Genomic DNA, 26,586 nt, shown 5'->3' with positions numbered 1-26,586 from the left:
CTCCACAAACTGCCGAGTCACCGGTCGAGTGGACTCATACCAGCTCTCCTGAAGTGTACGTCTTACAGATCTGCAAGTCAAAGGCGACGCAGCTTACTTCGGACAGCATCCTTCTTCGGTTTCAGGATCAGGTTCATCGATGGTGCCCTGTCCTTCATCATGATTTCACGCGTCACTTTGTCGAGTCAAACGCTGCTGGCTTCCCATACTCTCAAAAATCATGCTTATCTCTCCTTGTTGCATCCTTGGCGAGTCTGGACGATTATCGGTCTCTGTCCTCCCACTATAAGGCAGCCCAGTCCATGATCCCGATAGTGATACAGGAATCCAGCGTGACAAGTGTTCAATGTTTGGTTCTTTTCAGCATATACTGTGCAGTTCTTCTGCAGCCAAGGCAGGCATATGAGTATATACAGGCTGCTTCGTTGAAACTGCAGCCGCTATTGAACAGGTACAGCATGTTCTGGGCCACTTTTCTGTGTCCTCGCAGACAAGCTTATTTGTTTTGCTGAGATCAATAGTCCGTACTTTGCCGAGGGCTCGCCCGAGCCACACCTTCTCTCGCGCTTATACTGGACAATACATCTGATCGAGAGGTCTGTCGCTGCCTGTTTGCGCTGCTATTCTGGCCTAACGAGTGTGTAGTGAGATATCCATGCACTTCGCTTTACCATGCATGGGGAAAACGATGCACAGCCAGTTGACGAAGACTCCATTACCGACAAGCGTAGATGCATGGAACTACTCCTCTGGTTCTAGTCAACCCTCCACACCCTCATCATCTGCAGTGCCTCTAAGCAGAGACTCGCCAGTGGAATCGCCGCAGATGTTCTCACGTCTTTCCACTGAGTTGAATCTCCAACTAATCTTGAACAATTACGCCAGCTCCGTAACAGATATGCGGAGTTGCTATAATGACGGCTCTCTCCATGTAGAGAATACGGTATCTCCAGGTAACCCACTGGACCCTTTACCAGCTTTGGCCTCTACCTGCAAGGGATCAGACTCTCCGAATAGCCCACACCCATCACAACACATGGATGATCCCGTCTGTCAAGCCAAGAGTCACCTGTACGAGGCTATGCTCTACTGGCCGGTTATCTACCGCGTCATAATGGATGGCTCCGCGGACCATGAACTCCTTCCGTACGCATCACTCTTCTTTGAATCTGTCATCAGCTTCCTCGGTGCGGCTCGGATTGCAATTCGGGTGTGTCCTCTGAAGGCCTGGTTCTTCGGTTCAAGGTTTGTGTGTGCTATTTGTTTACCGTTTATGCTAAGCTTACGCATGGATCACAGTATATACATTGTATCTGTTGCCACTATAAAGGCATTGGAAGTCCAGTTTCTCCGTCTGCTGGCTCCGCCTCGGACTTGGGAGTACCTTAAGGGGTCAGTGGATGCGCTACATAGGCCAAGCCAGCTTAGTCCGTCCGTGCAGTATATGCGAGACTCGCTCAAAGAACGTTTAGAGATGGCTAAGCTACAGAAGAGCGATTAGGTCCTAGCGACAGTACGAATTCAGGAAATTTCTCTAACTTCTCATGCAGAGGTATAATAAACTTTATTTGTTGCAACTATTCCTGTAACTAGACCTGATAGGAAATATGAACAAGTCCACGCCCATACAACGTATCAATAAATCGTGCAAGCGAGTTCCCCTACCCCTATCTGACATGCTGGCGCTCCGCTCGACATCCCTACTTCACTGCCAGGTAGAGCGCACTTCCTTCACACGCAGCTTCACATCCCTGGTTTCCCCGTCTGTAGAGAAGAGTCGACCGTACACAGCATCACTCGCAGGGAAAATCTGGCTTGTAATCGTGGCCTCGCCGTTGCCTCCAAAAACCTCAACACTTGACCAGTCAACCAGAACCCTCAGGGAAACAGTCCCGTCTGCCGACGGAGCCAGAGGCGCATGGTACACACTCGCGAACGTACCATCGAAGGACGTATCTCCTGAGCGAGTGCGGTCAACAAAGACCTGCTGGGTTGCAAAGTTGTATCCAACGCGGGTTTCATGACTATAGTCTTTTGTGGCAGCGACAGCAACTCCAAATTCGGCTTTCCCAGCCGCGGGCGACTGCCTGCTCGAGAAGGTCAACTCCAGCTCCAGAGTCTTCCCGATCCGCCCGAGACCGCGGACACCCTCCACACGGGGAAATGAGAAGGTCTGGCCGCCATGCGTAAGTGCGCTCCATTTGCCCGCGGGCTCCTGGACAATTGTTGCCTTCCCGTTAATCGTCTTCAGTGCCAGTTGCCGGGGAACCGACATCGCACTCCGCCAGGGATCCGTCGGGATGACGCCCCCATACTGCCAGTTATTCATCCACGCGATGATCGTACGCTTGTCCTGGGGTAGACCGTTGAACCCAAGCGCCGCGTAAAAGTCTGGTCCCCAGTCCATCCAGTTTGCAATCGTGCTCGTTGCGGGCTGGTTGGAGAAGGAAATCTGGTCGACGTTGATATGACCCCAGCCTCCCGTGCTGTTGTCAATTATCTCAATTACCGCTGTCTTTCCTTGTAGCGCGCTTACATCCCAGCTTTGCCAGGCGAGGCCCTCGCTGTTGGATCCTGTGGAAGTGTGGACCGTCTGTCCGTTGACTTTCAGCCGGATTGCGGTTTCATTGAGGTTGCTGCCGCCTCCGACGAGGAAGTTGATGTATTTGTGCGAGATTTCGAACGGTGAGGATGTGAGTGTACCGATTGTGGCATCTCCATTGAGGAACGTGTTCAACAGCTGCTGACCGAGATATCCCGTGACTGGGTTCTGCCCGGGGAGCGTGCCCTTCGCCGGGGACGCGCTGGTCAGATCACCCGTAGCTGTCCATCCCCGGGCAGCAAGTGTCTTATCTCCTTCGAAGTCCTCGAAGATCACGCTGTCCTCAGGACCCCTGCCGTCATAGATGCTGTTGGCATCTGGGGTGAAGGTGGTGCCGTTGAAGTCGCCAACGATATACTGAGTCCCAGAGCCGACGGTTCCTGGAGGGCCACCGGGGTTAAGACCCAGCATGAGAACAAATTTCGTCTTCTTGCTGCCGTCGAGCGAAAGGGGGAAGATACTCGGGCATTCCCAGACTCCACCAACTGCATTGGCCGGTCCGAATTCACTTGCCAAGTCCCAGTGCTTGAGGTCTCGCGAGGTGTAAATCAGGATCTTGTGCAGTTTTGCAAGACTAATCACAGCAACCCACTGGTGAGTCTCGTCATGCCAGAAGACACTGGGATCCCGGAACTCCGTGTATTGGTCCTCGTATGGAGTGGGAGGCTCGGCAATAACAGGGTTTGCAGCATCGTATGTAGTCCACGTCATGCCCCTGTCAAGACTATAGGCAATAGACTGCGCTTGCTGATTCGTTTTAACACGCTTCCCACTTGGCAGAACTTGCTCCATCGGGTACTGCATCATGTAAGTCTATCCAAATCAGAACCAGCGAGTAGAGCACACTCACGTAGGACGTATACATTGCAACCCAAGGCGTCTTGCCATTACGCCCAAACCCACTTGTATTCCGCTCATCAATCACAACCGTTCCAGAAAAGAACATCTCGGTGATATTATCCGGGAAACCCTTCGCACGAAGCGCAACAGGGTGTTCTGTCCAATGCATCAAGTCCTTGCTCGTCGCATGACCCCAGGACATTGCACCCCACGTTGTCCCGCCAGGATTGTACTGGAAGTATAGATGATAAACGCCCTCTTTGGCGTCGTACACGAGACCATTCGGGTCGTTCATCCAGTTCTTTTCCGGGCTGAAGTGGAACTGGGGGCGGTAGGGCTCTGTGTAGGCCGAGGGCCTGCTGGGGCGTGCCGCAGCCGAGGCAGACATTCCCAGCACAAGGGGTTGAACGAGAGCACTGAGCTTCATTGCTGTGTTCTCTTGGAGAGTAGCGGGCAATGAAACAGAAAAAGAATTTAGTGTGTGCTGGTTACTTGCTTTATGGCCGGGGATGTCCTCGTCTTTATAGACATCAGCGCGGAACAGCTTCAACACTTGCGCATCTCCTAATCTTCACTTGCGACCAGCTGCCCATCGCGGAGGATTGGGATGGAGACCGAAATGAGCCCGCGCGGCCAACCTACAACCGTTTCTGGAAGCGTCCATTCCCCGCGACGGGGCGCCGTGCACGAAAATCGCACCTGGAGAACTCACGGTACACGTTCAGGGATTGTGGGGTTGGCAGAGGTAACGAATTGGAGCGGCTTGGTAATAGCGGTTCATAGCCTTCTTGAGGTCTCGCGGAAACCGTCGACCTCTCCGCGAGGGGACTCAATCTTAGTGGATCCAAATCTGACGTTGCTGCACCTATGGATGTAATCTTCAAGTAATGCTCTGCATGCAAGGAAGGGCCCACACCGTGTGGATCTGTCATATCACTGAGACAATATAGATCTTAATTGGCCTGAAGAATGATCCCCCCATTGTATACCCATGGCACTCATCTCTGTATACCAATATTACATCACGTGGCTTTATACAGAACGCGCTTACTAGAAGAAATGTACTCTCGGAAAAGGGATGAAAGCTTGTGTTGATTAGGGAGAAGGATGTATCAACTCGATTCTAAAATTCGCAGATTATGGAGCCTCAAACCGCTGCCTCGCCGGCAACGACGAATCTGTAGCTTAAACGTCTCTTTAATAATTTCTTACTTGAAAATATAGTATATCTAGTCATAACTTAGAATACTGTTGTATATACCAAACTGAAAATAAAATATTGAGTACTTCTGTGTCTAGATATATCTCAATCCACGTATGGCTTTCTTCTGAAACCATTAGGAAAAGAATTCACAGTAATATCAATACCTACCTTCATGTCTCTGTAGGTAAGTAAATCTATGAGAGCCAGCTAATACACAAATGTATTTATTGAATAGTCGCATCTATAATCCGCGCGGCACGAAGGCACTTCTCATCCTGGAAGCGTGGAGCTACGACCTGGATGGCAGTGGGAGCTCCGTCAATAGAATCGGGATCATCTGTCCTAATCAGCAAGTCTACCTTCTATGAAGTAGAGATTCATGGTGCACACTCACAGCTAGGCTGGACGCCATCATCAATAACCATGGGGACAGGATCAAGTTCCTTGCAAGCTTCGCCGTAAGGAATGATACACGCAGGATACTATACAATATCGTAGTCAGCTCATAGCATCCAGGCATCTGTCCACAGGCTTCTTACATCCAGTAAGTTCCAAATAACCGTGTAAGGAGGCCACCCAAATGTATCGTGTGGAACCGCCGTATTCTGCGCCCCAGGCGCAAGGACAACATCCAGTCCGTTCCCAACCCAGCACCTGCGCCATGCATCCGCATACTCCTGTCTCGCGGTATGGAGCGCATTGATCTTTTCAAACGGCGGGAGCTCCATATCAACAGGAAACGGGCCCGTGAACATCGGCGACGACATTTTAGCCACTGATGTCACGAGCGGCTCCCCGCTAGACGTGATGTGGTCGATGTGCAGGCCGTAGATGAAGTATTGGAATGCTAAGCGGCCTGCGTAGGCGAGGTCTCGCGAGGGGTCATCTGGGAGTCGGACTATGTGGTGACCGCGCTGGCATAAAGATTTGATGGCGGACTCTAGAGCTCTCCGCACAGGAGGATGCAGTGGGAAGTCCTTGCTCTCAGGGAGGATGCCTATGGTTAGCTTGTCTTGAGAGCTGTACGCAGGTGTCAGTGGCAGCTCCTGCCACGGTGATGCACTCGCAGTGACATCGTACTTCCAAGGTTCAGCCTTAAGCACCGTCGACATGAAGAGCTCGATATCTGCGAGGCTATGTCCCAGAGGCCCTGCGGATGGTTTGAGTCCTGGAATCCCTTCCATGGCTAGACCGGCTACCTGGCCGCCCCAGGGAATGCGGTCGGTTGTAGGCTTGAAGCCATATACACCGCAGCAGAGAGAAGGAATCCGGATCGACCCTGCGATGTCGGTTCCTACGCCCAGAATCGAACCGCGGAAGGCGACCAGTGCTCCCTCTCCGCCGCTTGATCCTCCGGCTGTTAAGTTAGTGTTATGCGGGTTTAAGGTCCGGCTGAAGATGTTGTTTTCGGAATCACCTGTCTTTGTTGTGTCAGTCATTGAACCCGGTTAAGCCAGGGTATGGATGAGTACGACAACTAACCATCATCGTCTGCGGGATATTCGTTTTCACATAAAGAACTGCCCCAAGGTCAAGTAGGATCTCGACCAGGGCTGAATTATGCGACACGGTTTCGTTCTGAAGAAGCGAGACATATCCGACAGTGCTCCGGATCCCCTCGAGACAGAAATTGTCTTTGATGCTAATGGGAAGGCCGTGAAGAGGACCTATTACCTTCTTCTCCCTTTGCAGGTATTCATTCAAGAACTGCGCACGCTCGATGGCTTTGGCAAAGAAATGTTCCGTTAAACATGAAGTCTAGCGTGATCAGTCGCCGGTATCTCACTGTATAATGGAAGGCACCTCTCTAGGGATGTAGAAGCCACTTACCAGCTGCTGTGCAATCGCCGCCCTTTTGCAGAAGGCGGTTGTGACATCTACTGCACTAAACTTTCTTTCGGCAAGGTTCTTTAGTAATTCCACAGCGGAGAATTTCTCCGAGATGTCCAGCTCTTCATCAGAGAGAATGCCGCTTCGGCGAGCAATGTCAGCCTCGATTAGATGGCCATTAGCGGGGACTGACGCCCGGAAGTCGTCGCTGAGACGCCATTCCGATGGAATTTGGGCATCTAGGCGTTTGCGTTTCGCTGCGACAAGGGCCTGCCAGTCAGTCTTGGGGGATGGGGATATGGCCATTTTCCTTCGGTAGATATCATGATAATGGCATGGCTCGACTGCCTTAAATAGTTGCGGCGGTCATAGTAAGTACAGGCCTTTACACATGCGAGTCAAGGCGGGGTTCAGCATTGATAGCACTATTAAACCAATGGGGGACTCTATTCACCAGTTTCAGAGAGCAGAATGCGTCGACCTTCCTAAACGGGAACAGTGATGAGGACACGGTTCATAGCACGGTAAATACGTAAGACCGAAACAGATATTCAACATCCTCGGGTTGCATCTATGAACTCTCCCGTCTCATCATAGCATCCCCTAACCTCACACGAACAAAAATCGTCAAACTATACGCATCGATAATGATACGATCATCCTCGCAACCCATCCACCCAACACAAACCAGCCCATTCAACCAGTTACACTTCCCCGCAGTCTCGATCCCCAGATGTGAGAAGAACTCGACGTCATCCTGTGTAACTGTCGGCAGTGGTCTCATGGCTGGGTGCTCGGCTATCTGTTCGGCATATTGTGTTCCCAGTCCAGGGCGGGAGAGACTGCGCTTGTACAGAGAGATAGTGGCAGTCGGCAGTCTTGGTGGTGCATCGTGCGTTGAGGGTCATGGACTGTGATGTTTCTGTATCAATTAGGCCAGGGAATGGAATTGGAAAGGCTGCCTGCATGCCCTCGATAACAGTCGTCCAGTTTGCACCACCCACAGGAAGAACGGTTTCTTCAAGGTTTGGCTCCTTGAATATAGCGCCTATTATGTTTGCGATGTTCCGAAAGACTCTCCGTTCTATTGGGGGCACCGATATTGATTTCTTCCGAGGCGATGGTGCAGTTGAGGCGGTAAAGGAATCTCCGGCCTCGTCCTCGCGCCGGGGGGCTATTTGGGTCGTAGGCATTTCTCAGGGAAGCTATTGTCTGTGGAGACCATGATTACTGGACGGTGTTGGATGATGTTGCCAGTAAGTGATGAAGTTAGTATTGCCTCTTGATGCATGGTAAGAATCGGCATCTACATCATGACATATCCCGGCCGTTTCTGTCACTTGATTCCATCGAGAGCCGTTGCCCGATGAGGCAGCTTGACCCCAACCACTCCATCTAAGTAATCCCTGTGGGCTTCAGCAAGCACGAACTTAGATGGCAGTGCTTACTTTGTGACACTTTGGTCCGCATAGACCTTCCATATTAGAATGAGATTCTTTGTTATCGGAGGCTTCTTCGAGTCATCCTCCCATCCCATAAATTATTAGTGATTATATTCGACTGGGACACTTATACCCGCCTTTCCCTCCACCTAATGGCCCCAATGTCTTGAAAGAACCATTCCTAATTATATACAAGTGAATATACAATAACAATGGCATTCCTCGTCCAATCCCTGCTCTCCAACCCCGGAATTCCACTACAAGCCCGCCAGGAAGCCCTGGACAGAGTGCTCTCCGACCCCGGGCTCCCAACACCAAACCCTACATCTTCCTTCTGGCTGCGCTCGCCGCATCCCGATCTCACAGAAATACAGTCACCCAAATTACCCGTTGAAGCAGACGTCGTCATTATCGGCTCCGGCGTAACAGGAACATCCATCGCAAGAACGCTCTTGGAGTCGCGAAAACCTCGCAACAATGATCTAGGACAAGAGCCTGCCCACCGTCCCGCGATCGTTATGCTAGAGGCCCGGGACATCTGTAGCGGTGCAACAGGCCGTAATGGGGGCCATATCCTTGAGACGGCGGAGGAATTTGCAGATCTGGAAGAAGCGCCTGGGACTGACGCTGCGAGGAAGATATTGAGATTTCGGCTCGCACATTTGCGAGAACTTCTTGCTGTAGCGGAACAGTATGGATTGACGAAGACAGCTCAGGCGCGGAAAGTCCAGTTCTTGAGTGTTTACTCTAATCAAAAGAGGTGGAGTGAGGCTCGTGGCCGCTTTCAGCGTTTGAAAGAGGGATTGCCAGAGACGAAGGAGTGGAGGCTGTATGCGAAGGAGGATATTCCAAAGGTAGGAAGCAAATGTCATTATTCATATATAGTTCCTAATCAGCGATATAGGAGTTTTCGCTTCCTTATGCTCAAGGAATCGTCGCCGGCCCGGCAGGGGCAATCTGGCCCTATAAGTTTATCACCGGAGTCTTGGGTCATTTAAAGGTCAAATACCCCGACGAGTTGAGGATCGAAACGAATACACCAGTCACAAATATCGAAGATCACAGAAGGAAGGCCCCAGACGGACTCCGGTACACATTGACAACACCTCGAGGCATCATTCGCGCCCGCCATGTCGTGCACTGCACCAACGCCCATGTTGCTCACCTAGTTCCTGGGATGAAAGGCCTTATCTGTCCCGTCCGCGGCCAGATGTCAGCTCAGCACCCTGGGGTAAAATTCCGAACTCAAGGAGTTGAGCATTCATGGCTGTTCAACTATGACCGCGGCTTTGATTATCTCACTCAGCTGCCGCCGTCGCCCTCGGATGCTGGCGAAATGATGATGTTTGGAGGCGGATTCTCTCAGAGCGAAGGAAGTGGGATTTCAGACCTCGGTGTTTCTACGGATTCAGAGCTTAGTCTCTATGCGGACATCCACCTTTCCGGGGCGTTGAGTGCAGTATTTGGTCATGAGAATTGGGGAGCTGTGCCGGTGCGTGCTGTCGAGCAGATGTGGACAGGGATTATGGGCTTCAGCGCTGATGGGTTTCCTTGGGTGGGACGGCTGCCAGGTTCACTCGCGCGGAGGAGTCAAGATGCGCAGGAAGGGCGAAGCGCCGAGTGGGTCTCCGCTGCGTTTTCAGGAGAAGGAATGGTGTTGGCATGGTTGTGTGGGAAGGCGCTAGGGATGATGTTGCTCGGTGATGATAATAACCTGTTGACGGGAGGAGAGGCTGTAGACCTCTCCTGGTTCCCTGAGCAAATGCTTATTACGGAGGAGAGGGCTACGAAGGTGGCTCATGCGTTCTCTGTTCCAGATGTATCTCCTCACTTGTAACTAGACAACTTAATGGCTCTGTATAACTTAAGCCGCTTTCCCCATGTTCATTCTCTTATTCACCAGTGCGTCAACACCAGAAAGCCATCTTCTCCAAGTCCCGCCACGCCCCATGGAGAGAATCCGCTGCATTCTTGTATATGAGCGAGTTTCTTCATCTTGCTCCTCCGTCCGTACAGCCTGGATACTCTCCGGGCCCCAAATTTTCCACTCCCCTTTACCTCCAGTCCACGGTGCTTGCCCATTACAGAACGTAATCCATGCAGCAGCAAAGTCCTGCGTCATCGCTTTCTCTCTCTCATCCATCTCGTTGGTAAGGTTCTGGAACAGATACAGGAGCTCATGCGCATGGTACGCGGTCCCTTCCAGCGCGTTCTTGAGTCGCGAGCGCTGGTCAAAATGGTACACAAAACAATGCGCGCTTGTCCGCAAGATGCGAGTTGCCCAGAGCAGTGGCGTAGTTGGGGATTTTGAATACCGCATCTCTGCGCATATGTTCGACTCTCTTGATGAGTAGGCCGAGTGGGACGTCTGGGCTAATGCCGTACTCTGCGAGTATTTGATCTGTTTCGTCTTCTGCTCCCACGTACTCTGCGAGAGTCTGACGGATCGACTGGAAAGTGTCCTCTAGAATGTTCGAATGGAAGATAATTCCTTCATGGTAGGTATCGCCCAGCATTAGCGCGTCAAGCCACGATGGTGCCGTCTGGATTTCACGCGGGTCAGTGTCGCTCTTATAGAACCACCCGTCCAGACATGGATTTCCCGTTCCAGACAGCACCCCCTGGATGATGGGAGTTGCATCTGCCAGCATTTGTTGCGGGATCTGTCCGAGATGGTCCAGCACATCCGACCGGGTAGAATCAATTCGGAAATACCGACAAACAGCCTCAAACAACGCCTCATGCTGCTCCATCGTCCACTGTGGAATCGAGACAGACAGGCCAGACATACAAGCGGCGCGTCGGAAACGAGGCGGGCTCGCAGCAGCAAGCTGGTTACTGATTGAGATTCCACCAGCAGACTCTCCGACCGCAGTGACGTTGTTTGGATTACCACCTAGGGCATCGATATACCGCTGCACCCATTCGAATGCAACCTGTTGGTCTGTGAAGCCGAAATTGCCGCAGCCCTGGAATCCGTCTTCTCTTAGCTCTCGCTGTATTTCTTTGCTAGCTAGGAATCCGCCGAGGCCGACGCGGTAGTTGAAGTTCACACATATGATTGGCGTTCCCATTTTGATGCTCTGGGAGACGAGATTCACAGCGTCGAAAATCGGAAGGTTGGCCCCTCTGTATAGCAGGGAGCCGCCATGTACGTAGACCATTACGGGATATCTTTGGTTGGGATTCTTTGGCTTTGATGGTATCACAATGTTCATGACAAGACTGGTCAACTCACCTACCTCTGGAGGATAGGACAAGTGAGCCGCTGGCGGGACTGGAACGAAGGTCATTGGTGTCTTCTCCAGATTCTGAATGAGGACAACTGTTTCTAAAGATGCAGTTAACTCCTATGAGACACTTATCGGGGGATGACGGAGGCGTATCCTAACTTGGTTCCATCGCGCCGAGAGCCCTCCCAAACGGTCTTCAGCGTTGATCTTGTCCACCGCTTGGTCAACTCAGCGTAGGGAATGCCGCAGAACTGCTGTACCCCATTTGCGTATTGCAGCCCTTGAAGCTCACCAAGCGCTGGAATTATGGTCGTACATTTCGAGACGGGGGTCTGAAAGGACATAGTGAAGTCTGATTGTCCGAAATCTTGTCCATCTCTGGGCAGTCCATGAGCTTGTCATACACCCCACACAACCCTATGCCAAGATAACCGCATCAGCCAAGCCACTGCTGTGTAGTAATGATGTGTGTCAAAAGGTCAGTACTAGTGCAGGGGTCGACCTGCCCAATTGGGACAGCCGAGGATCCAATGTTCACAGGAAGTCCAAACGAGCTTGTCAGAGTGAGTAGAACCACTATCATTTGCTGCATTTACCGCGATTTGAAGTTGGCAAACAGATACTTCTCGATTGTTGTCAAGTAGACATACCAAGAAGGCAGGTCCAGCCAGGACCCTGCCGTGACGATAGTGCCTGTCAACCACAAACGTCCACGCCGCTTTGAATATACATATCCCAGCCGCCTTTTTAAACTGAACAGTCGAATATAATGCCAACCATCTAGACGGAGTATATCACCAATTCATCACAATGGCAACAGACCAGGAACTGCCTCTTTTCCAAGTCCACAACGGTATGTCTACAACTACGTCTTTGCTATGATACGACCAGCACACTAACCCAGTATACCCAACAAGACAGATCCGGAATCAGTCCGCGCAGTCGCAGATACAATTACTGCGTCCTTCGCCGACGATCCGCTAATAAGATGGCAGGGCCCACTCGCCGGATCGTGGTCAACCAGCGATCCAAATACGTCCGAATGGCAGTACCGTCGAGTTCTGAAAGCTGTTGCGGATGGTATTGTGTTCATCTCTGCTACCGTGGCTGAGGTAGATCGACGGTTCCATAAAGACGGCAAGCTATGTGAACGGTCGATTGTCGAACGGGATGCAGGCGTAGTGGCCCTGTTGTTTCCTCCTCGAAGACGTTGCCGCTGGACCCTGGGCAGGATACTGCTTTGGTTGAAGGTGTGGTTTCTTGATATTGTTAGTCCTGTCCACGAGAAAGGTGCGAATGACAAGGTACGCGTGCCAACCTAGTTTCCACGAGGATCAAATCCCAATGGGGATCTATCTTAGAGGTTAAAGCAACTGATGGATGCCCATGAACGGGTGGTTACGAACGTCAAAGACACTTATCGCATTTCTGATCTGTGGTATCTAGAGGTTATCGCTGTACACCCCTATCTACAAGGTCGTGGGCTGGGGAAGAAGGCGCTACGTTCTGTTCTAGACCATACCAACGATGAGCCTATCATCCTCGAATGTACAAAGGAGGATAATGTCGTGGTTTACGAACGACTGGGATTCAAGGTTGTAGAAGAAGTCGAGTTGGTTCAGGATGGTGCAGGAGTAAAGCTGTGGTTCATGCTGCGGCAAGGCCAGCAAAAGCAGACGGATTGAACCGCCTGTTCATTATGCGTTAAGGACATGTAAATAAAGACAAGTGAATTCTAAAATAATCCCAACTCAACGCCCCTCGCCTGTGCAAGTTGGTCAATATCAACTGCTCCCACTGGGTACGTCCAGTACTCCTCGAGCAAGTTCAGGAGAAGGCGATATTGCCTGTTCCAGATTGGGCCCTCGGCGGTTAGAAGCAGGTTCTTTCGTACTAATTCCTTCATTGCTGGATCCCTTTGCAAAATACCACTCTGTAGCCCGGCGACACAGACCGGATACGCAATGGCATTGATGATGAGCGTGTCCCAGCGTTCTGGGTCTAAAGTGGCGCGACATACGGCATCCACTGAACTTAAGAGCCGTGAAACTATAACAGATGTGGAGGTGAGAGTGACTCCTCTTCGCATGGCCGGGTCAAGCGTTGCTTCTGTACCTGAAGGGCGTGGGAAGCCTGGTCCCCCATGTCGAACAACCCACACTCCAGCCAGTCGATACGCCTCCCACAATTGACACTGAATGAAAGTTCCCTGTGCGCCTGGCCAATCCCAGAAACATATCTCTGTTGTACCCTTGCCAATGAATGCGAAGATAGTCAACAGAGACCTTGGTAGGCCAGTTACAACCTCAACCCCGGTCTCGATCTCTGCGGGAGACTTTCCCTTACAACAATATCGTCTCCAGAAGCCAAGATGTGGGTGCCGACGACCGATTGAAAATGTGGGGAGGTCCATGATACCCATCACCTCGAACAGATGGGCGCGGAATGCACCTCGTTCTTGGTGTTTTTGTGGACCTTCAACATCGTGCATGCGAAGAATGGTGTACATCCCTCGCAGGTGCATTGTCCATGGAATGCCGTGCATAACCTGAAAGAAGATAATTAGTTGATGGACCAGGCGAGGGAGTAATAGAGTTGGTACTCACTCCAAGCGTACACAAGAGCAGTCCCGCTGTCAAAGTCCCATCCTCCAGATTGCCCTCGCTCTCGGAAAGCTCTGCGCGGAATTTATTTAGACCGACTTCAAGATACTCGAGGGAGCAGGCGGCTGGTTTTCCGCTTAGTGATGCTTGCAAAGCAATGCAAATTCGATACAGCGCTTCGGACTTTTGGCATAGGGCGGGAAGACGTAGTTTCAACAATATCTGTTCGTCGTGGACTGTAGTTGAGTGCAGAATATTAATACCAGATGATAGAACTACACCGCTATCTCGTTAGCCTCTGTTCTGCTCTGCTATAGTATTGTATATATTTACAGTCTTGGAAGAGCTGTTCATCATCCTTGCTATGACCGGGGCTCGAGAAGGAGAATGATGCCGGGCTAGGTCTGGAATCTACCATACAAAGCGTCAACGACTTGAATGTGCATACCGAAAAAGGAAATTGTCCAGCAGACGCATACCTTCTTGAGCATAGTCTTGAGACGAAGTGACTTCGGTCACCTGCGTCCGTATTTCGCCTTCCTGCTGTGCCCGCCGAGCTCGAATTCGGTCTCTCCGACGCCCAGGAACCCTCGGCGGAATCGACGTGTCTACTGGTGCCTCGGCGCCGGCATAAAGACCTCGCGATGCAATGCCGGATCCCCAGCGCAGACGCACTTCGTAGCCGTCGCATGGTATTCCCTGATCGGTGCAGGCTTGGCACGTTGGACGGCAACGGTCACACTTGCGATGCTTCGCCTTGCATGTCCAACTATGACGGTCAAAGCTATCAGCTGCAGCTTGAAATACAAAAGAAAGCAAGTGGATGGGAGGGGGGTTTGCTACCATCCGCCGCGCGAACGACGGGTACGACTGGGGGTCGACATTCCTAGTTGGGGTTGGGATGCACAGAGACGGGAAAATGGGGGAGGGAGAAGCTTGTTTAAAGACAGAGGTTTATAATGCCAGCGAGATAATGAAATCAGTGAATCTTACGGGGTCGACCTGTCATTTTGGAAGTAGCGTTGAACTGATATTGTTTAGTCTAAACTTTAACGACTTGGTTCTTATCTTGGGCCAATGTGGCGTTTCCCCGCATTTAATCTTCAAATGTCTGGAGTTTTCGAGGCGCTGATTGTGTTATCATGAGCGTGAAGTTTACTATCGTGTCGGTCGTTCGCAGGTCGTTAAGTACCACCACGGCAATGGGTGGCAGTGGCAGTAGCAGTAGCAGTAGCAGTCTTATATCCATCATCACCTCTTCTTTTCAACAAGCATCAAAGTCAGGAGAAAGCAGCTCTTTCTGTCAAGCAATACCCGTTTCTGTATCCTCCCCTGCTTGGACTAAATAAGCTGGTCTCAATGGCGCAGAGTCAATACGACATACCGTCCACCGACCACTATCAGCCACCAGGCACTTTTCTCCTGATCCAAAGTATGTAAATTTTATCTCAGCTTATGGCGATATGTTCTTAACCTTATCTACAGATGAAACTGCAGAGAGCGAGAATTATGTCAGATCCCAGGTTATCCTGCACCCTGTGCCGTCGAGGGACCCCAATGAGCCACTGGTCAACTATTTCCCTAACCCAACTCATTGAATGAATACTAATGCCAGAGACAGAACTGGAGTACAGCCCCCAAGGTAGTGAACTTTACTCTTGTGCTGGCAGTAACAGTGGTGATCTTCACAACGTAAGTCCCAACTGCTCGGACACGGAAGACACAAATATATTCACAACATCAGCCTGTCCATCCAGGTCATCTTCTGGCAGTTGATGGTGTCAGATATGAACGTCACCTATGCCCAACTCAATAATGCCATGTCTGTCAATTTCGTCGGTCTCTCCGTGGGCTGCATCTTCTTCATCCCCCTTGAGAAGAAGCTGGGACGCAGGCCGGTATACCTCGTTTCGACGGCCATCATGATGGCGGCATCGTTCTGGTCTGCGTGGATGAAATCTCTGCCGGAGTTGTATATTTCGAATCTTTTATATGGGCTGGCCGGCGCAACCAACGAGTCAATCGTTCAGATCACGGTATGTCAGTATGCTTGGAAGCTTTGTGTGCCGGACTCATGCCTATAGATTGCCGATCTCTTCTTTGTGCATCATCGTGGAGGGATGAATGCATTATATATGGCCATGGTTATGATTGGGGTAGGTCGCAATTCTTGATTTTTTTGTTCATATACTAAATGCGGTGTACCCTAGAGCTTCCTAACGCCCATGGCTGCTGGGACGCAAGCCACGCGTGAAGGATGGCGGGCATCCTATCGTGCACTAGGCATCGCTGATGCTGTCCTACTCGGTCTTTTTATATTCTTCTATGAGGAGACCAAGTATACCCAAGTAGTTATGGGTGTGAGCAGCAGTGTGCAAGTTGGCGACGCTCCAAATATCTCAGTCAAGGACATCAAAACCGACCGACAACCAGATATCGAGTGCACTACAAGCCGGCAGGAATCAGATACCGCTCCTGCGCAGCACTGCCAGCTAGACTACAATATCCCATTGAAGACCTGGCGACAGAGACTAGCCCTGGTGTCATACACCGCTGAGCCAATCTGGCCGTACTTCCACCGTCCCTTCGTTGTCCTATCCACCTTCCCCGCCGTTCTATTCTGCGCCCTGCAATATGCGCTCGGCGTAGTATGGCTAACAATCCTGTCCAGCGTAGTGGGTCTTGTTTTCCCTCTCCCGCCATACAACTTCACGCCGCAGCAGGTTGGGTTCATGAGCATTGGCCCGTTCGTCGGAAACCTTCTCGGATCGATCTACGGTGGCCTTCTGGGCGGTAGATCCATCTTGTTCTTTGCGAGGCGGAACAAGGGCTACTATGAACCTGAAATGAGGTTGTATATTCTGCATCTCCCGGCTTTGACGTTGGCTGGGGGTTTGATTATGTTCGGGACTACAATTGCCAGAGTAAGCCATAACATACTTATCATATTTCCACTCGGAAGCAGATTGAAGTTGAACTTGCTAACCAGGTATCAGGGCCTCCACTGGATCTGGCCAAGTATCGCCGGTGGGCTTTTCGGCTTTGGACTAGGCAGTATCGGCGATGCGGCGTTAGCGCTGGTGATTGATAGTTATCGCGATGTAGGTTTTCACATTCTCAGAAGTCTATACAATAGAAACATCTTCTAACCAGCATATGATACTAGATAACTGGCGACGCATTCACAGATGTGGCCTTTCCTCCGGAACGCCATCAGCATTGGGATCCCGTTTGCGATTAGTCCGTGGCTAGAGCGCTCAGGCGCGCAGAATATGTTCCTCACCTGCGGGTTTGTCAGCTTGGCAGTTACGTTGACTATTATTCCGATGGTTCTGTATGGAAGGAAGATGCGTATGTTGACTGCGGCTCGGTACCGGGTTATGGCTGGTTTACGAGATTAGTCACGGTTCCTTGTGTAGGACAGACTTAGGAGTGTAGTTCGAAGGCTATAAAGGAAATCTCCAGCTGCATCCATATATAGTAACACCTCTCTCTGACCTACATATTAACTTCTTCTCTGGTCCCGAGTTCGGTTCTGTTCAGGTCGGGATAGCCGAGACCTAGGCAAGGCAAGAGACATCAAACCCAAAGTCTACTTCAGCTCGAGCTTTAGTCTGAGCTGTTATTCTTCAGCCTGAATGCTGAGCTACCTGGTTACCTGAGCTCCACTTGATAGCACAGTTAAACGAAGAGCTCACAGTAAAGCCTACGAGCGAGCTCCGCCCGCGGGCCCGTTGGGCCGCTTCCTATGGTGCTTTGTACTAGATTGGCTGACCCAACCCAAAACCCATGCCCAACCCTCAATATGGGTGGGTTAGGACTGACCTAAAAGGCTAAAACCAATTTATCTAGATAAGGTTAATAGTATCTAACCTACACAGGTATAGGTAATCTGATAGAATTCAGACCTTTTAGTCCAGACAGTTCACAGTTGTCAGAAGGTATTCAAGGTATGGTTCTAAACTTCTAGGCAGCTACTATCCACAATGCCAAAAAGGTCACAATGATGATTCCCCTTGGAATCATCAACCCAGAACCTGCTTATATACCACTTACCCCGTAGGCCGCAGTCCCATGACAACAGTAGTTATATAATCATAAAATTTATATCTACTAGGGATGATAAGACCCGAATTTATATATATCATTATGTATGTCAATATAATATAGGTAGAGTGTATACACATATATAACCTAACCTATATAGGTTTAGGGGTGTTTTTTCATATTATTCACAAGTATAGCAGAAGGAATGAAGGATGTGCTGGGCTGATGACTAGAGGACTTCTCTAGACTGGTCATGGGCTGGGTTTGGGTCAACCCATAGCATAGAAAACCCACCGCAAAACCCACGTGGGTTGGGCTACGGAGTATGGATACCACTTTACCCCATATTATGCACGTGACTATAGTCCATAGTACTTTTAATAGTCAGAATGATCTCTCATTGAGAGATTCTAGAATTCTGCCTATCACGTGAACCCAATGGGTTACCCACACCGGGTTGGGTGGGTTGGATTTGGGTTTGCGGGTTGGGTCAGCCAGTCTAAACTTCTCTCTAATACTACTACCTTCTAAGCTTCCTCAATATATAACACATACAGGTAGTAAGGTTAAAGGCGCTCGAAAGCAAGGATAAGGATAATGGAACTATCTTAGCAGGCACGGGGGGTAGAAAAGTTAAGAACATGGAACACGCTACCAATATCATTCAGGGAGTGAGGTATGATGTGAGAGTGCGACTTTCCGTAGCTTTTGATTGCTATAAATATATTATTGATATGGTGCTGAACATGTACACTTCTTATGTAATAAGATTGCCGATTTCTGTTGTTAAACAGTGGTATGTTTCTAGCTAGGTCTTGTGCTTTTCAGGAGCATTTCCAGCTTTGCTTTCTAGCTGCATGCATGTCTTCTCAGTTGGACACTAAGAGAGGCCATGCTGAAGAACACCCCTCGCGACAAGACTAAGCGCTGCCAATCCTCAAAATACATATAGACTCGAAGCCTCGCAGGAAATCCAGGCTATTGTCAGAACCAACACTCGCAGGGACGAGGTCGAAATTCTCGTCACTTTCCTGGCCTATCGCTATACATCCGCTGGTACAGATTTTCTGCTTTAAAGGAGCGAGTAGTCTTTATAAAACAATTTGTTTCCGGGCTTATCATCCATTATGAGCCTCATTGTGGAACAAATAACCATTGCCAACATGGTGTAGCTATACATCTCGGAACAGAAGCCCTATCACCGTAGTAGTACCCACGCATACACCATCCATAATCAATCGATTACCTATCAAGGACCAAAGAACCCTTAAAGCATTTCTTTCACTGAACTCCCCACCTAAGACCCAATAACTTCCGCAGACGACCAAGCCCGAATCCTACTCCCCCAGTACCAAAAGCAAACCGGTACAGGAACCAACATGACACTAACAGCCGCCAAAACAGTCGTCGTCTTCGCAACCCCCAGCGCACCCACCATCTGATTCGCAAAAAGTGGGAACACGGCTCCAAACACACTCCTCATCGACCCGTTAATGCCCATCGCACTATTCGCCATACTCGTATAGCAATCAATTATATAATTCCATCCCTGGATAAAGAGCAGGTACATTCCACACCCGGTCATGAAACTCGCACAGATAGGGCTCGCCCATGAAACGTTGTCTGGCGACGCTGTCCAGGCGAACCAGAACATTCCTGCCGGGACCATTACGCATCCAACGATCATGGGCGGGAGACGGGATTCGGGGATATACGTACCATCTGGATTGTGGCAGTGATGGCGGAAGTAGAGTTGGTTGTGGAGAACGATGCCAAGTGCTCCTACGAAGGTGCCTGTGATAATCGCTAAAAGTGGCAGATATTTTAGGCTTGTAGTCCAGTTGCGGTCGTCCCCGAAGGCGACCGGGTACATTTGGTAGAAGAGGAACATCACACCGTAGACGAAGGACTGGTATAAGGTTAAAAGAGCGAGGATTGGTTGGGTTGCTAGGAGCCCTAATTCACGACAACAGAGTTTTGTTAGTGAATACTCTTTCTTTTGTTCTTTTCAAGAGAATCACATCTATGCTCAGTAAAGTCTTTAAAAATGAGAAAATGGGAAACCTCACAGAATGGTCGGACCAAATAAACACTCATAATGTCCTGTATGCTCAACCCCCCCTTATCCAATGCAGTCCTGATATTCAGATTCCCATTCTTCCTTCGCAGAGCCTGTACTTTGGCCCGTAGGATCACAGGAGGATACGTCTCGGGGTAAAGGAGCACACAAAGGAGTGTAAAGCCCAGTCCGATAATGACAACGACCCACATAGTCCATCTCCAGCCAAGGGACGGAGATCCCATTATGAACCCCCCGCATACCGGGCCCCAGGTAGGGCCGGAAAATACCAGCGACACCGCCAATGCCATGGCGATGCCACGCTGTGCGAGAGGCCAGCAATCGCTGAGCACTCCGCCAAAAATGGCAACTGGCGCTACTCCAAAGAGACCGCCGAAGAACCGGCCGATGAGAACGGTAGCGACGTTGGTGCCTAGTGCGGGCATCAGATCGAAGAGAGAGGATGCAGTGATGCCTATTAGCATGGGCCATTTACGGCCGAAACGCTCAGAGAGGGGACCGAAGATCAGGAATCCAAAAATGTATCCCTGCAAAATTGTGAGTATGAAAAAAGAAAGACAGAAACAAGAGAAGTGTAAGTTGACTACATCTGCTGCTGGCCTTGAGACCAGAAAAGCAAGGCTGGGGATCTAACGTACCGCTAAGAATAACGTCGTTCCCTGAACGGCAATTTCATTGCTAACGTTGAATTCCTGCATGAACTCTTTGATTCCAGTGCCAAAGATGCTACTAGCAATTGTCCCGATCAAGTTCAGGATGGCCACCATCGAGGTAACCCATATCTTCCGGGAGAAGGACCAATTCAGCGGAAGGTCGGGGTCATCTGCATCGAAATCTATCAATGAGCAGTAGCGACTCTCTTGATCCGTTTCATGGGCGTTTTCGCCAGCGGATGGACCCATTATCGACGAAAGGGCTACCCCAAACTCCTGATGGACTGCACATGGCGGTCGGACTGCGAGTGTGCCTTATATAGTTATGAAAGACAGGTTTTCTCATTGAAGACCTTGGTATACCCGCTCTGACTCGGAAACCATAGGCTGGCTGGAGCAGGTTTATCTCCACCAATTCTCCGATGGAATAGGGCTTGTATACAGGATTAAGTACCGGGCTGAGACGACGATCCGGGGATTGATCGTTATGAAATTTTCGGCCTCTTCGGTGTTTGAAGGACAAATCAGAACCCAAAATCGAAGCGTTTCTAGTCTTACCTCATGGACCATAGTTAGTTACATTAATTCATTATTAAGCAAGTATCCCTCATGGTCGTGATGTGGATCCAGACTTCCAGATTGCGAACTATATAATCTTCCAATTTGATAACCCTTTTGCGGCCTCATCCTACGTTGTTTTTTCTGAGAGTCAGTTGTGATTCATTATCTCCAAGATATTCAAATCTTTCATTATGTCTTCCCTGCTAGCCATGAGCCCAGTACTAGCCAGCAACGAATACTATGACCTCGGCTCCTTTGGCCGCACCATCACCACCACCAGCACTGATGCTCAAATTTGGTTCAACCGAGGCCTGACTGGGGTATACTCCTTTAATCATGCAGAAGGAGCTTATTGCTTCCAACAAGCCCTCGCACATGATCCTGAATGCGCAATGGCGTACTGGGGTCTTGCCTACGCAGTCGGCCCCAACTACAACAAACAGTGGGAAAAGTTCGACCAGGGCGACCTTCACACCTCCGTTCAACGCGGGTACAATGCAGCGCGAGAGGCAAGGAAACACGCCGCTGTGAGAGCAACACCCCTTGAGCGAGCCTTGGTTGATGCGATTCAATCTCGATTCCCGACTAGTGAGCCCGCTAAGGACTATCCAGCCGTTAATAGGGATTATGCTGCTGCCATGAAAACGGTTTACGAAACCTACAGACGGGATCTAGATGTTGCTACGCTGTACGCTGATGCATTGATGAATATGACACCATGGGCGCTGTGGGATCTTTTTACGGGTAAGCCGGATCCTAAGGCGCCAACGATGGAGGTGAAAGCCGTACTCGAACGCGCCCTGGCACAGGAGGAGGATGGCGCACTCCGTAACCCGGGACTTCTTCATCTTTACATTCATTTCGTTGAAATGTCGCCCACCCCTGAGCTGGGCATCAACGCTGCAGATCATTTAAGGGACCTTGTCCCTGATGCTGGCCATATCCACCACATGCCAACACATCTGGACATCCTTATTGGAGACTGGCGGCGGTCCATATCCTCAAACTACAAGTCGACCCTGGCAGACGATAAATATTTCCGCAAATCAGGCGCCAAAAACTTCTATACATTTTACCGTCTGCACGACTATCATTCCTTGATATACGCAGCGATGTTCGCCGGCAAATCAAAGGTCGCATTTGACGCCGTCACACGCATGGAATCCACAGTACCAGAAGAAGTCCTCCAAATCCGGTCTCCACCTATGGCAGACTGGCTAGAACAGTTCATGCCCATTCGCCTGCACATAATGGTCCGCTTCGGCATGTGGGAGGAACTCAAACTCATGGAACCACCACAAAATCAAACCCTCTATGCCAGCACCACAGCAACAACCTACTACGCCAGGGCCATCGCCTACGCAGCCACAGGAGACATCCCCTCTGCAAAAAAGCAACAGTCTCTCTTCCATGATGCATGGGCGCGGGTCCCTGAGACCCGCCGCGCCTACAATGGCAAGATGATCGACGTTCTCAAAGTCGCAGATGCAATGCTAGAAGGAGAAATTGAGTACCGCTGCACAAACTACGGTAAAGCCTTTGCCGCGCTCCGCCGCGCAATTGACCTGGAAGATAAGTTGCCGTACAGCGAGCCTTGGTCGTGGATGCAACCGGTTCGCCATGCGTATGCTGCTCTTATGATGGAGCAGGGTTACCTTGAGGAAGCATTGCAGGTTTATCGTGCAGACCTGGGATTAGACGCTTCAATTATTCGGCCGCGCAGACACCCGAATAATGTCTGGTCCCTGCAGGGGTATCATGAATGCTTGGTTCGATTGGGGAGGCACGAGGAAGCGGCTGTTGTTGAGCAGCCGCTTATTTTGGCTCTTGCAGTAGCTGATGTGCCGATTAAGGCGTCTTGTTTTTGTAGATTGGATACTTCTCATGCGCCAGAAGTTCTTTCTAACGGATGCTGTTCTGCTGAATGAGAGACTACAGTGGGACGAAGACGACCAATGCGGAGTGCAGCTGGAGATTGGAATGGACGGGCAGGAGAGGAAAAAAAAGGTTAATAAGAACAAGCAAGAAGAAGGAGGAGGGAGAGGAGTGATGGGCAAAACATGCTGAGGCGCCAAAACTCTGCGGCCTTGCACAAGACTATATGCACTTTGTAGTATAATACTGTGTGTCAACCTACCCCACACATGTATGCTGCTTGCAACGATAGCAAGAGTAGTTAACTATGAATGAAGAATCATCATCCCGTCACATGGATACCGAACCTTACTATTTGGTTCCTCAGAGGCATGTCGTCCATTCACGGTAGCTATTCTATACATTCCTATAGTTGGTTACTGGAACTTGATTGTTGGTTAAGATGCAAATTAGCTACATTGGCACTCTCCAGAATACGTTAGACAGTAGTAAATGGCTCCATCAATGCCCTCTCTACTACAACAGCGATAGAAGAACGGAACTATTGTCGAACTTGGCTTCTACTTAAAGTTATTCGGGCAACTCCTTCCTTCATGACCAGCGAATCGGATATTTATATCAAACACCGACTGACCCAGTTCCGGGGTTGCTATTTCTCATTGCATCAGAACTCCACTCAGTGCCCCGATAAGTTGTACCTTGGTTTATCACAATGAGACCTTACATGTTGGAACTAAAGTTAATATGTAATTGGTAATTGATCCCAATGAACAATTAAAGGTTCTATAGAGGCTTCATATTTATCCGATATCGGAAAGTTGGTCTGTAACTTTGGGGTCCCGAGGTCAAGCAAACGACTATAAGATATGTCTGTTCCTTACTCCCTAACCGCCTGAGAGTGCATCGAACTTTCCCATCGCCTTCACTCTAAGTCCACTCTACTCTACGACTCTAAAGAAGATCCATATTCTATCACATATAACCATGGGATCTATCACTCCACCTTTTTCTTCTCTGCCGCGATCGTCCGAGTCATACTTTTCCACGCGTGGCCAGAGTGCCCTTGACCAGGGCCGCAAGAGAATAACATGGGACGTCATCAGCGACATGTGGCACCCCCAGAGGAATCCTTCAGGAATCCTCTCCATTGGAATGGCCGAGAATACGTTGTTACATGACACATTGCTCGAATATATCCACGCCAATATTCGTCTCTCAGCCGAACACCTTACCTACAACAATGGAAGCATGGGCTCCCACGCCCTTCGAAAGGCTGTGTCTCATTTTCTAAACAGACAGTTCAAACCCTTCCGACCCATCGAGCCTTCCCACGTGCTGGTCACAAATGGATGCTCCTCGGCGATCGAACACCTGAGCTGGACTTTCCTGAACCCGGGAGATGCTGTCCTCCTCGCGATGCCGTATTATAGTACCTTCATTGCCGACCTTTCGCTCCGACCAGAGGCAGTGGTCGTACCCGTCCATCTGGCAGGTTTTCAGGATCCCCTGGATCCAAAAACAATCGACAAATACGAGGAAGCCGCGGTAGAATTTGAAGCCTGCACAGGGAAGAAAGTGCGGGCTGTCATGCTCTGCAATCCGCACAACCCGCTGGGTCGGGTGTTACCCGCGTGAAACAGTGGACCGTCTGATGAGACTATGTCAGGCACGAGGAATGCACTTGATCAGCGATGAAATCTACGCGCTGTCAGTTTGGAACAACCGCGTAGACAACCCCGACAATGTCCCATTTACGTCCTTTGAATCTGTACTATCGAGAGATACGACAAACCTCATCGACCCTAGTCTCGTACATGTACTATGGGGAATGAGCAAGGATTTTGGTGCCAACGGCCTTCGAGTTGGTGCCGTCATCTCACAATCAAGCCCCGACTTTCACATCGCCCAAAAATGCCTATCCCTTTACTCATTTGTGTCCAGCTTGTCAGACCAGATCACTACCTCAATTCTTATGGACGATACCTTCACCAACAATTATATCAAGATGAATCGGGAGAAACTGTCCGAGTGTCATGAGTTTCTCGCTCTGCTCCTCGATAAACACCGGATTGAGTATATGCACGGGTGTAATGCTGGGTTCTTTTTATGGGTGAATCTGGGCAAGAGGTACCTCGAGGCCCATCCTGACGAACAAAAAGTCGGACAGAGAGAGGGACAAGATGAATGGGGAACGAAGCTCACGGATGTTATATTCCAGAAACTACTGGACAATAAGGTATATGTGGCTCATGGAACTGCTTACGGATCGGAAAAGCCAGGATGGTTCAGGTTGGTGTTCTCACATCCTCTTCCTTGGCTGGAGGAGGCTATGGCACGAATTATCCGTGCTATTACACAATGATGTGGAGATGTATCTTGATCCGATCAGCCTTCTATGCTGTCCGTCAAATCAGCAATATCCCTTGGGGGGATAATACATCTACACGTCCCAGAGTGTCTTAGGCAGGCTTCATCTATAAGGATTCGTCCATCATTCCAATGCCAATAATATTGCATTTCAATTCGCACCTGGCAGGAGGAACTAAAATAGAAAAGGGCAAAGGCGCGCCTCCCTTTAGGTGATAACCCGAGCCTCCAACTATTTGCCCCCCTTCATCACCACCCGCCGATTGACCGGATGCAATACCCTCATAAACATTGAAGTCTCTTCGAAGGTCACTGTTGGTCTTTTACTATGGTTTACTATTAATTTGTCCCAGTTCTTCCCATCCAACATTGGGCCATCCTCCAGTTCTAAATCCAATTCGAGTAGCGATCGGTCATGCTTCTCACGAGATACGTTAACATCCTGGACGACTGGCTTAAAAATCGCTCTGAAATGCGTATCCGACCAAAACTGGTCTTTCTGTGGCTCGGATGCCGATCTGGGTTGGCGAATGCGCGAAGACGACGCAAGCATGGCACTTCAGCAGAAGTCTCTAAACCTGATCGGTTAGTTCTTTCTGAGAGTCCCAGCTGAGCACGCACGGACAATGGCCCTTCATAATCCTGCTCGACCGCTAGGCGAACTCGCCTACAAAATCTGGGCCTGCACTATTGGATGCCATCATGAATGCTGTAGCAAGCAGTGATGATAATAAAAATAATAATAATAACCACCTCCTCTATAAGACAAGCTTTTAGTGAGGTTCTTTAGATGCGAAAATGAGCAGACTTGTTTCTCTTCAGACAGCAATGGTATTCAGGCTCACAATGCCGCTTCTGTGAAAAGAGTGAAGGTGTTTTCTCACATAATCAGAAATATATGATCATGATGCATAAGATCTTGGAAACGGAGCTTCCTCCGACTGGAAATAAGTTGATGACGATGAGTCCCCTTATTTCTTCTGGGGCAATATAGATGAATAGCGTTGGAAATTCCCTCTGGGCTGCTATAGGAGGAGAAGGCGCTGCTACAACACCCTTACAAAATTCTCCCGCTCCCCTTTGAGTATTTCACTGTCCCTTTGACCGAGTTCTCAGATGAGATGTTGTAGAAAAAGGCGGGTTATATTACATGTTGTGGGTAGAAACCATGGAATCAGACGGCGATGGACAACGCCGGGTGGCTTAGGCTATTCAAGGAAGTGTTGGGCTACAACGTAAAGGCTGCGGG

The 26,586-nt window shown here is 49.9% G+C and overlaps 10 protein-coding genes across 10 annotated transcripts; 5 read left to right on the top strand and 5 right to left on the bottom strand.

Annotated features, from left to right (window-relative positions):
* Nucleotides 1-1,618: 1,618 nt before the first annotated feature.
* Nucleotides 1,619-3,869, bottom strand: AFUA_5G00480 (glycoside hydrolase family 32 protein; the record flags this gene model as incomplete). The annotated part of the gene is made up of 2 exons (XM_743198.2): nucleotides 1,619-3,400; nucleotides 3,453-3,869. The coding sequence occupies 2 exons, from the start codon at nucleotides 3,867-3,869 to the stop codon at nucleotides 1,706-1,708; spliced, it is 2,112 nt and encodes a 703-aa protein (XP_748291.1). The 3' UTR covers nucleotides 1,619-1,705.
* Nucleotides 3,870-4,870: 1,001 nt separating this feature from the next.
* On the bottom strand, nucleotides 4,871-6,782 carry gmdB (general amidase GmdB; the record flags this gene model as incomplete). The annotated part of the gene is made up of 5 exons (XM_743199.1): nucleotides 4,871-4,983; nucleotides 5,041-5,128; nucleotides 5,186-6,063; nucleotides 6,125-6,404; nucleotides 6,477-6,782. The coding sequence occupies 5 exons, from the start codon at nucleotides 6,780-6,782 to the stop codon at nucleotides 4,871-4,873; spliced, it is 1,665 nt and encodes a 554-aa protein (XP_748292.1).
* A 1,348-nt stretch (nucleotides 6,783-8,130) lies between these two features.
* On the top strand, nucleotides 8,131-9,755 carry AFUA_5G00460 (NAD(P)/FAD-dependent oxidoreductase; the record flags this gene model as incomplete). The annotated part of the gene is made up of 2 exons (XM_743200.1): nucleotides 8,131-8,772; nucleotides 8,823-9,755. 2 exons carry the CDS (start codon nucleotides 8,131-8,133, stop codon nucleotides 9,753-9,755), a joined length of 1,575 nt encoding a protein of 524 aa, XP_748293.1.
* Nucleotides 9,600-11,553, bottom strand: AFUA_5G00450 (uncharacterized protein; the record flags this gene model as incomplete). Its single annotated transcript, XM_077804700.1, has 5 exons — nucleotides 9,600-9,748; nucleotides 9,833-10,130; nucleotides 10,162-11,156; nucleotides 11,311-11,333; nucleotides 11,444-11,553. 5 exons carry the CDS (start codon nucleotides 11,551-11,553, stop codon nucleotides 9,600-9,602), a joined length of 1,575 nt encoding a protein of 524 aa, XP_077660839.1.
* Nucleotides 11,554-11,961: 408 nt separating this feature from the next.
* AFUA_5G00440 (GNAT family N-acetyltransferase) lies at nucleotides 11,962-12,836 on the top strand (the record flags this gene model as incomplete). The annotated part of the gene is made up of 3 exons (XM_743202.1): nucleotides 11,962-12,004; nucleotides 12,073-12,455; nucleotides 12,513-12,836. 3 exons carry the CDS (start codon nucleotides 11,962-11,964, stop codon nucleotides 12,834-12,836), a joined length of 750 nt encoding a protein of 249 aa, XP_748295.1.
* A 46-nt stretch (nucleotides 12,837-12,882) lies between these two features.
* Nucleotides 12,883-14,763, bottom strand: AFUA_5G00435 (Zn(II)2Cys6 transcription factor; the record flags this gene model as incomplete). The annotated part of the gene is made up of 5 exons (XM_077804699.1): nucleotides 12,883-13,699; nucleotides 13,758-14,029; nucleotides 14,088-14,165; nucleotides 14,234-14,689; nucleotides 14,748-14,763. The coding sequence occupies 5 exons, from the start codon at nucleotides 14,761-14,763 to the stop codon at nucleotides 12,887-12,889; spliced, it is 1,635 nt and encodes a 544-aa protein (XP_077660838.1). The 3' UTR covers nucleotides 12,883-12,886.
* Nucleotides 14,764-15,113: 350 nt separating this feature from the next.
* Nucleotides 15,114-17,155, top strand: AFUA_5G00430 (putative MFS transporter; the record flags this gene model as incomplete). The annotated part of the gene is made up of 8 exons (XM_743204.2): nucleotides 15,114-15,186; nucleotides 15,240-15,322; nucleotides 15,376-15,446; nucleotides 15,499-15,790; nucleotides 15,839-15,910; nucleotides 15,965-16,678; nucleotides 16,751-16,855; nucleotides 16,943-17,155. The coding sequence occupies 8 exons, from the start codon at nucleotides 15,114-15,116 to the stop codon at nucleotides 17,153-17,155; spliced, it is 1,623 nt and encodes a 540-aa protein (XP_748297.2).
* A 1,868-nt stretch (nucleotides 17,156-19,023) lies between these two features.
* Nucleotides 19,024-20,783, bottom strand: AFUA_5G00420 (putative MFS transporter; the record flags this gene model as incomplete). Its single annotated transcript, XM_743205.2, has 3 exons — nucleotides 19,024-19,757; nucleotides 19,871-20,408; nucleotides 20,520-20,783. 3 exons carry the CDS (start codon nucleotides 20,781-20,783, stop codon nucleotides 19,099-19,101), a joined length of 1,461 nt encoding a protein of 486 aa, XP_748298.1. The 3' UTR covers nucleotides 19,024-19,098.
* Nucleotides 20,784-21,286: 503 nt separating this feature from the next.
* On the top strand, nucleotides 21,287-23,162 carry AFUA_5G00410 (uncharacterized protein; the record flags this gene model as incomplete). Its single annotated transcript, XM_743206.1, has 2 exons — nucleotides 21,287-22,927; nucleotides 22,989-23,162. 2 exons carry the CDS (start codon nucleotides 21,287-21,289, stop codon nucleotides 23,160-23,162), a joined length of 1,815 nt encoding a protein of 604 aa, XP_748299.1.
* A 792-nt stretch (nucleotides 23,163-23,954) lies between these two features.
* Nucleotides 23,955-25,332, top strand: AFUA_5G00400 (putative aminotransferase, classes I and II family; the record flags this gene model as incomplete). The annotated part of the gene is made up of 2 exons (XM_743207.1): nucleotides 23,955-24,590; nucleotides 24,637-25,332. The coding sequence occupies 2 exons, from the start codon at nucleotides 23,955-23,957 to the stop codon at nucleotides 25,330-25,332; spliced, it is 1,332 nt and encodes a 443-aa protein (XP_748300.1).
* Between the last annotated feature and the right edge of the window lie 1,254 nt (nucleotides 25,333-26,586).

Source organism: Aspergillus fumigatus, chromosome 5, assembly GCF_000002655.1.
Source record: "Aspergillus fumigatus Af293 chromosome 5, whole genome shotgun sequence".
NCBI classification, from domain to species: domain Eukaryota; kingdom Fungi; phylum Ascomycota; class Eurotiomycetes; order Eurotiales; family Aspergillaceae; genus Aspergillus; species Aspergillus fumigatus.
This window is presented reverse-complemented; position numbering and strand designations above follow the sequence as displayed.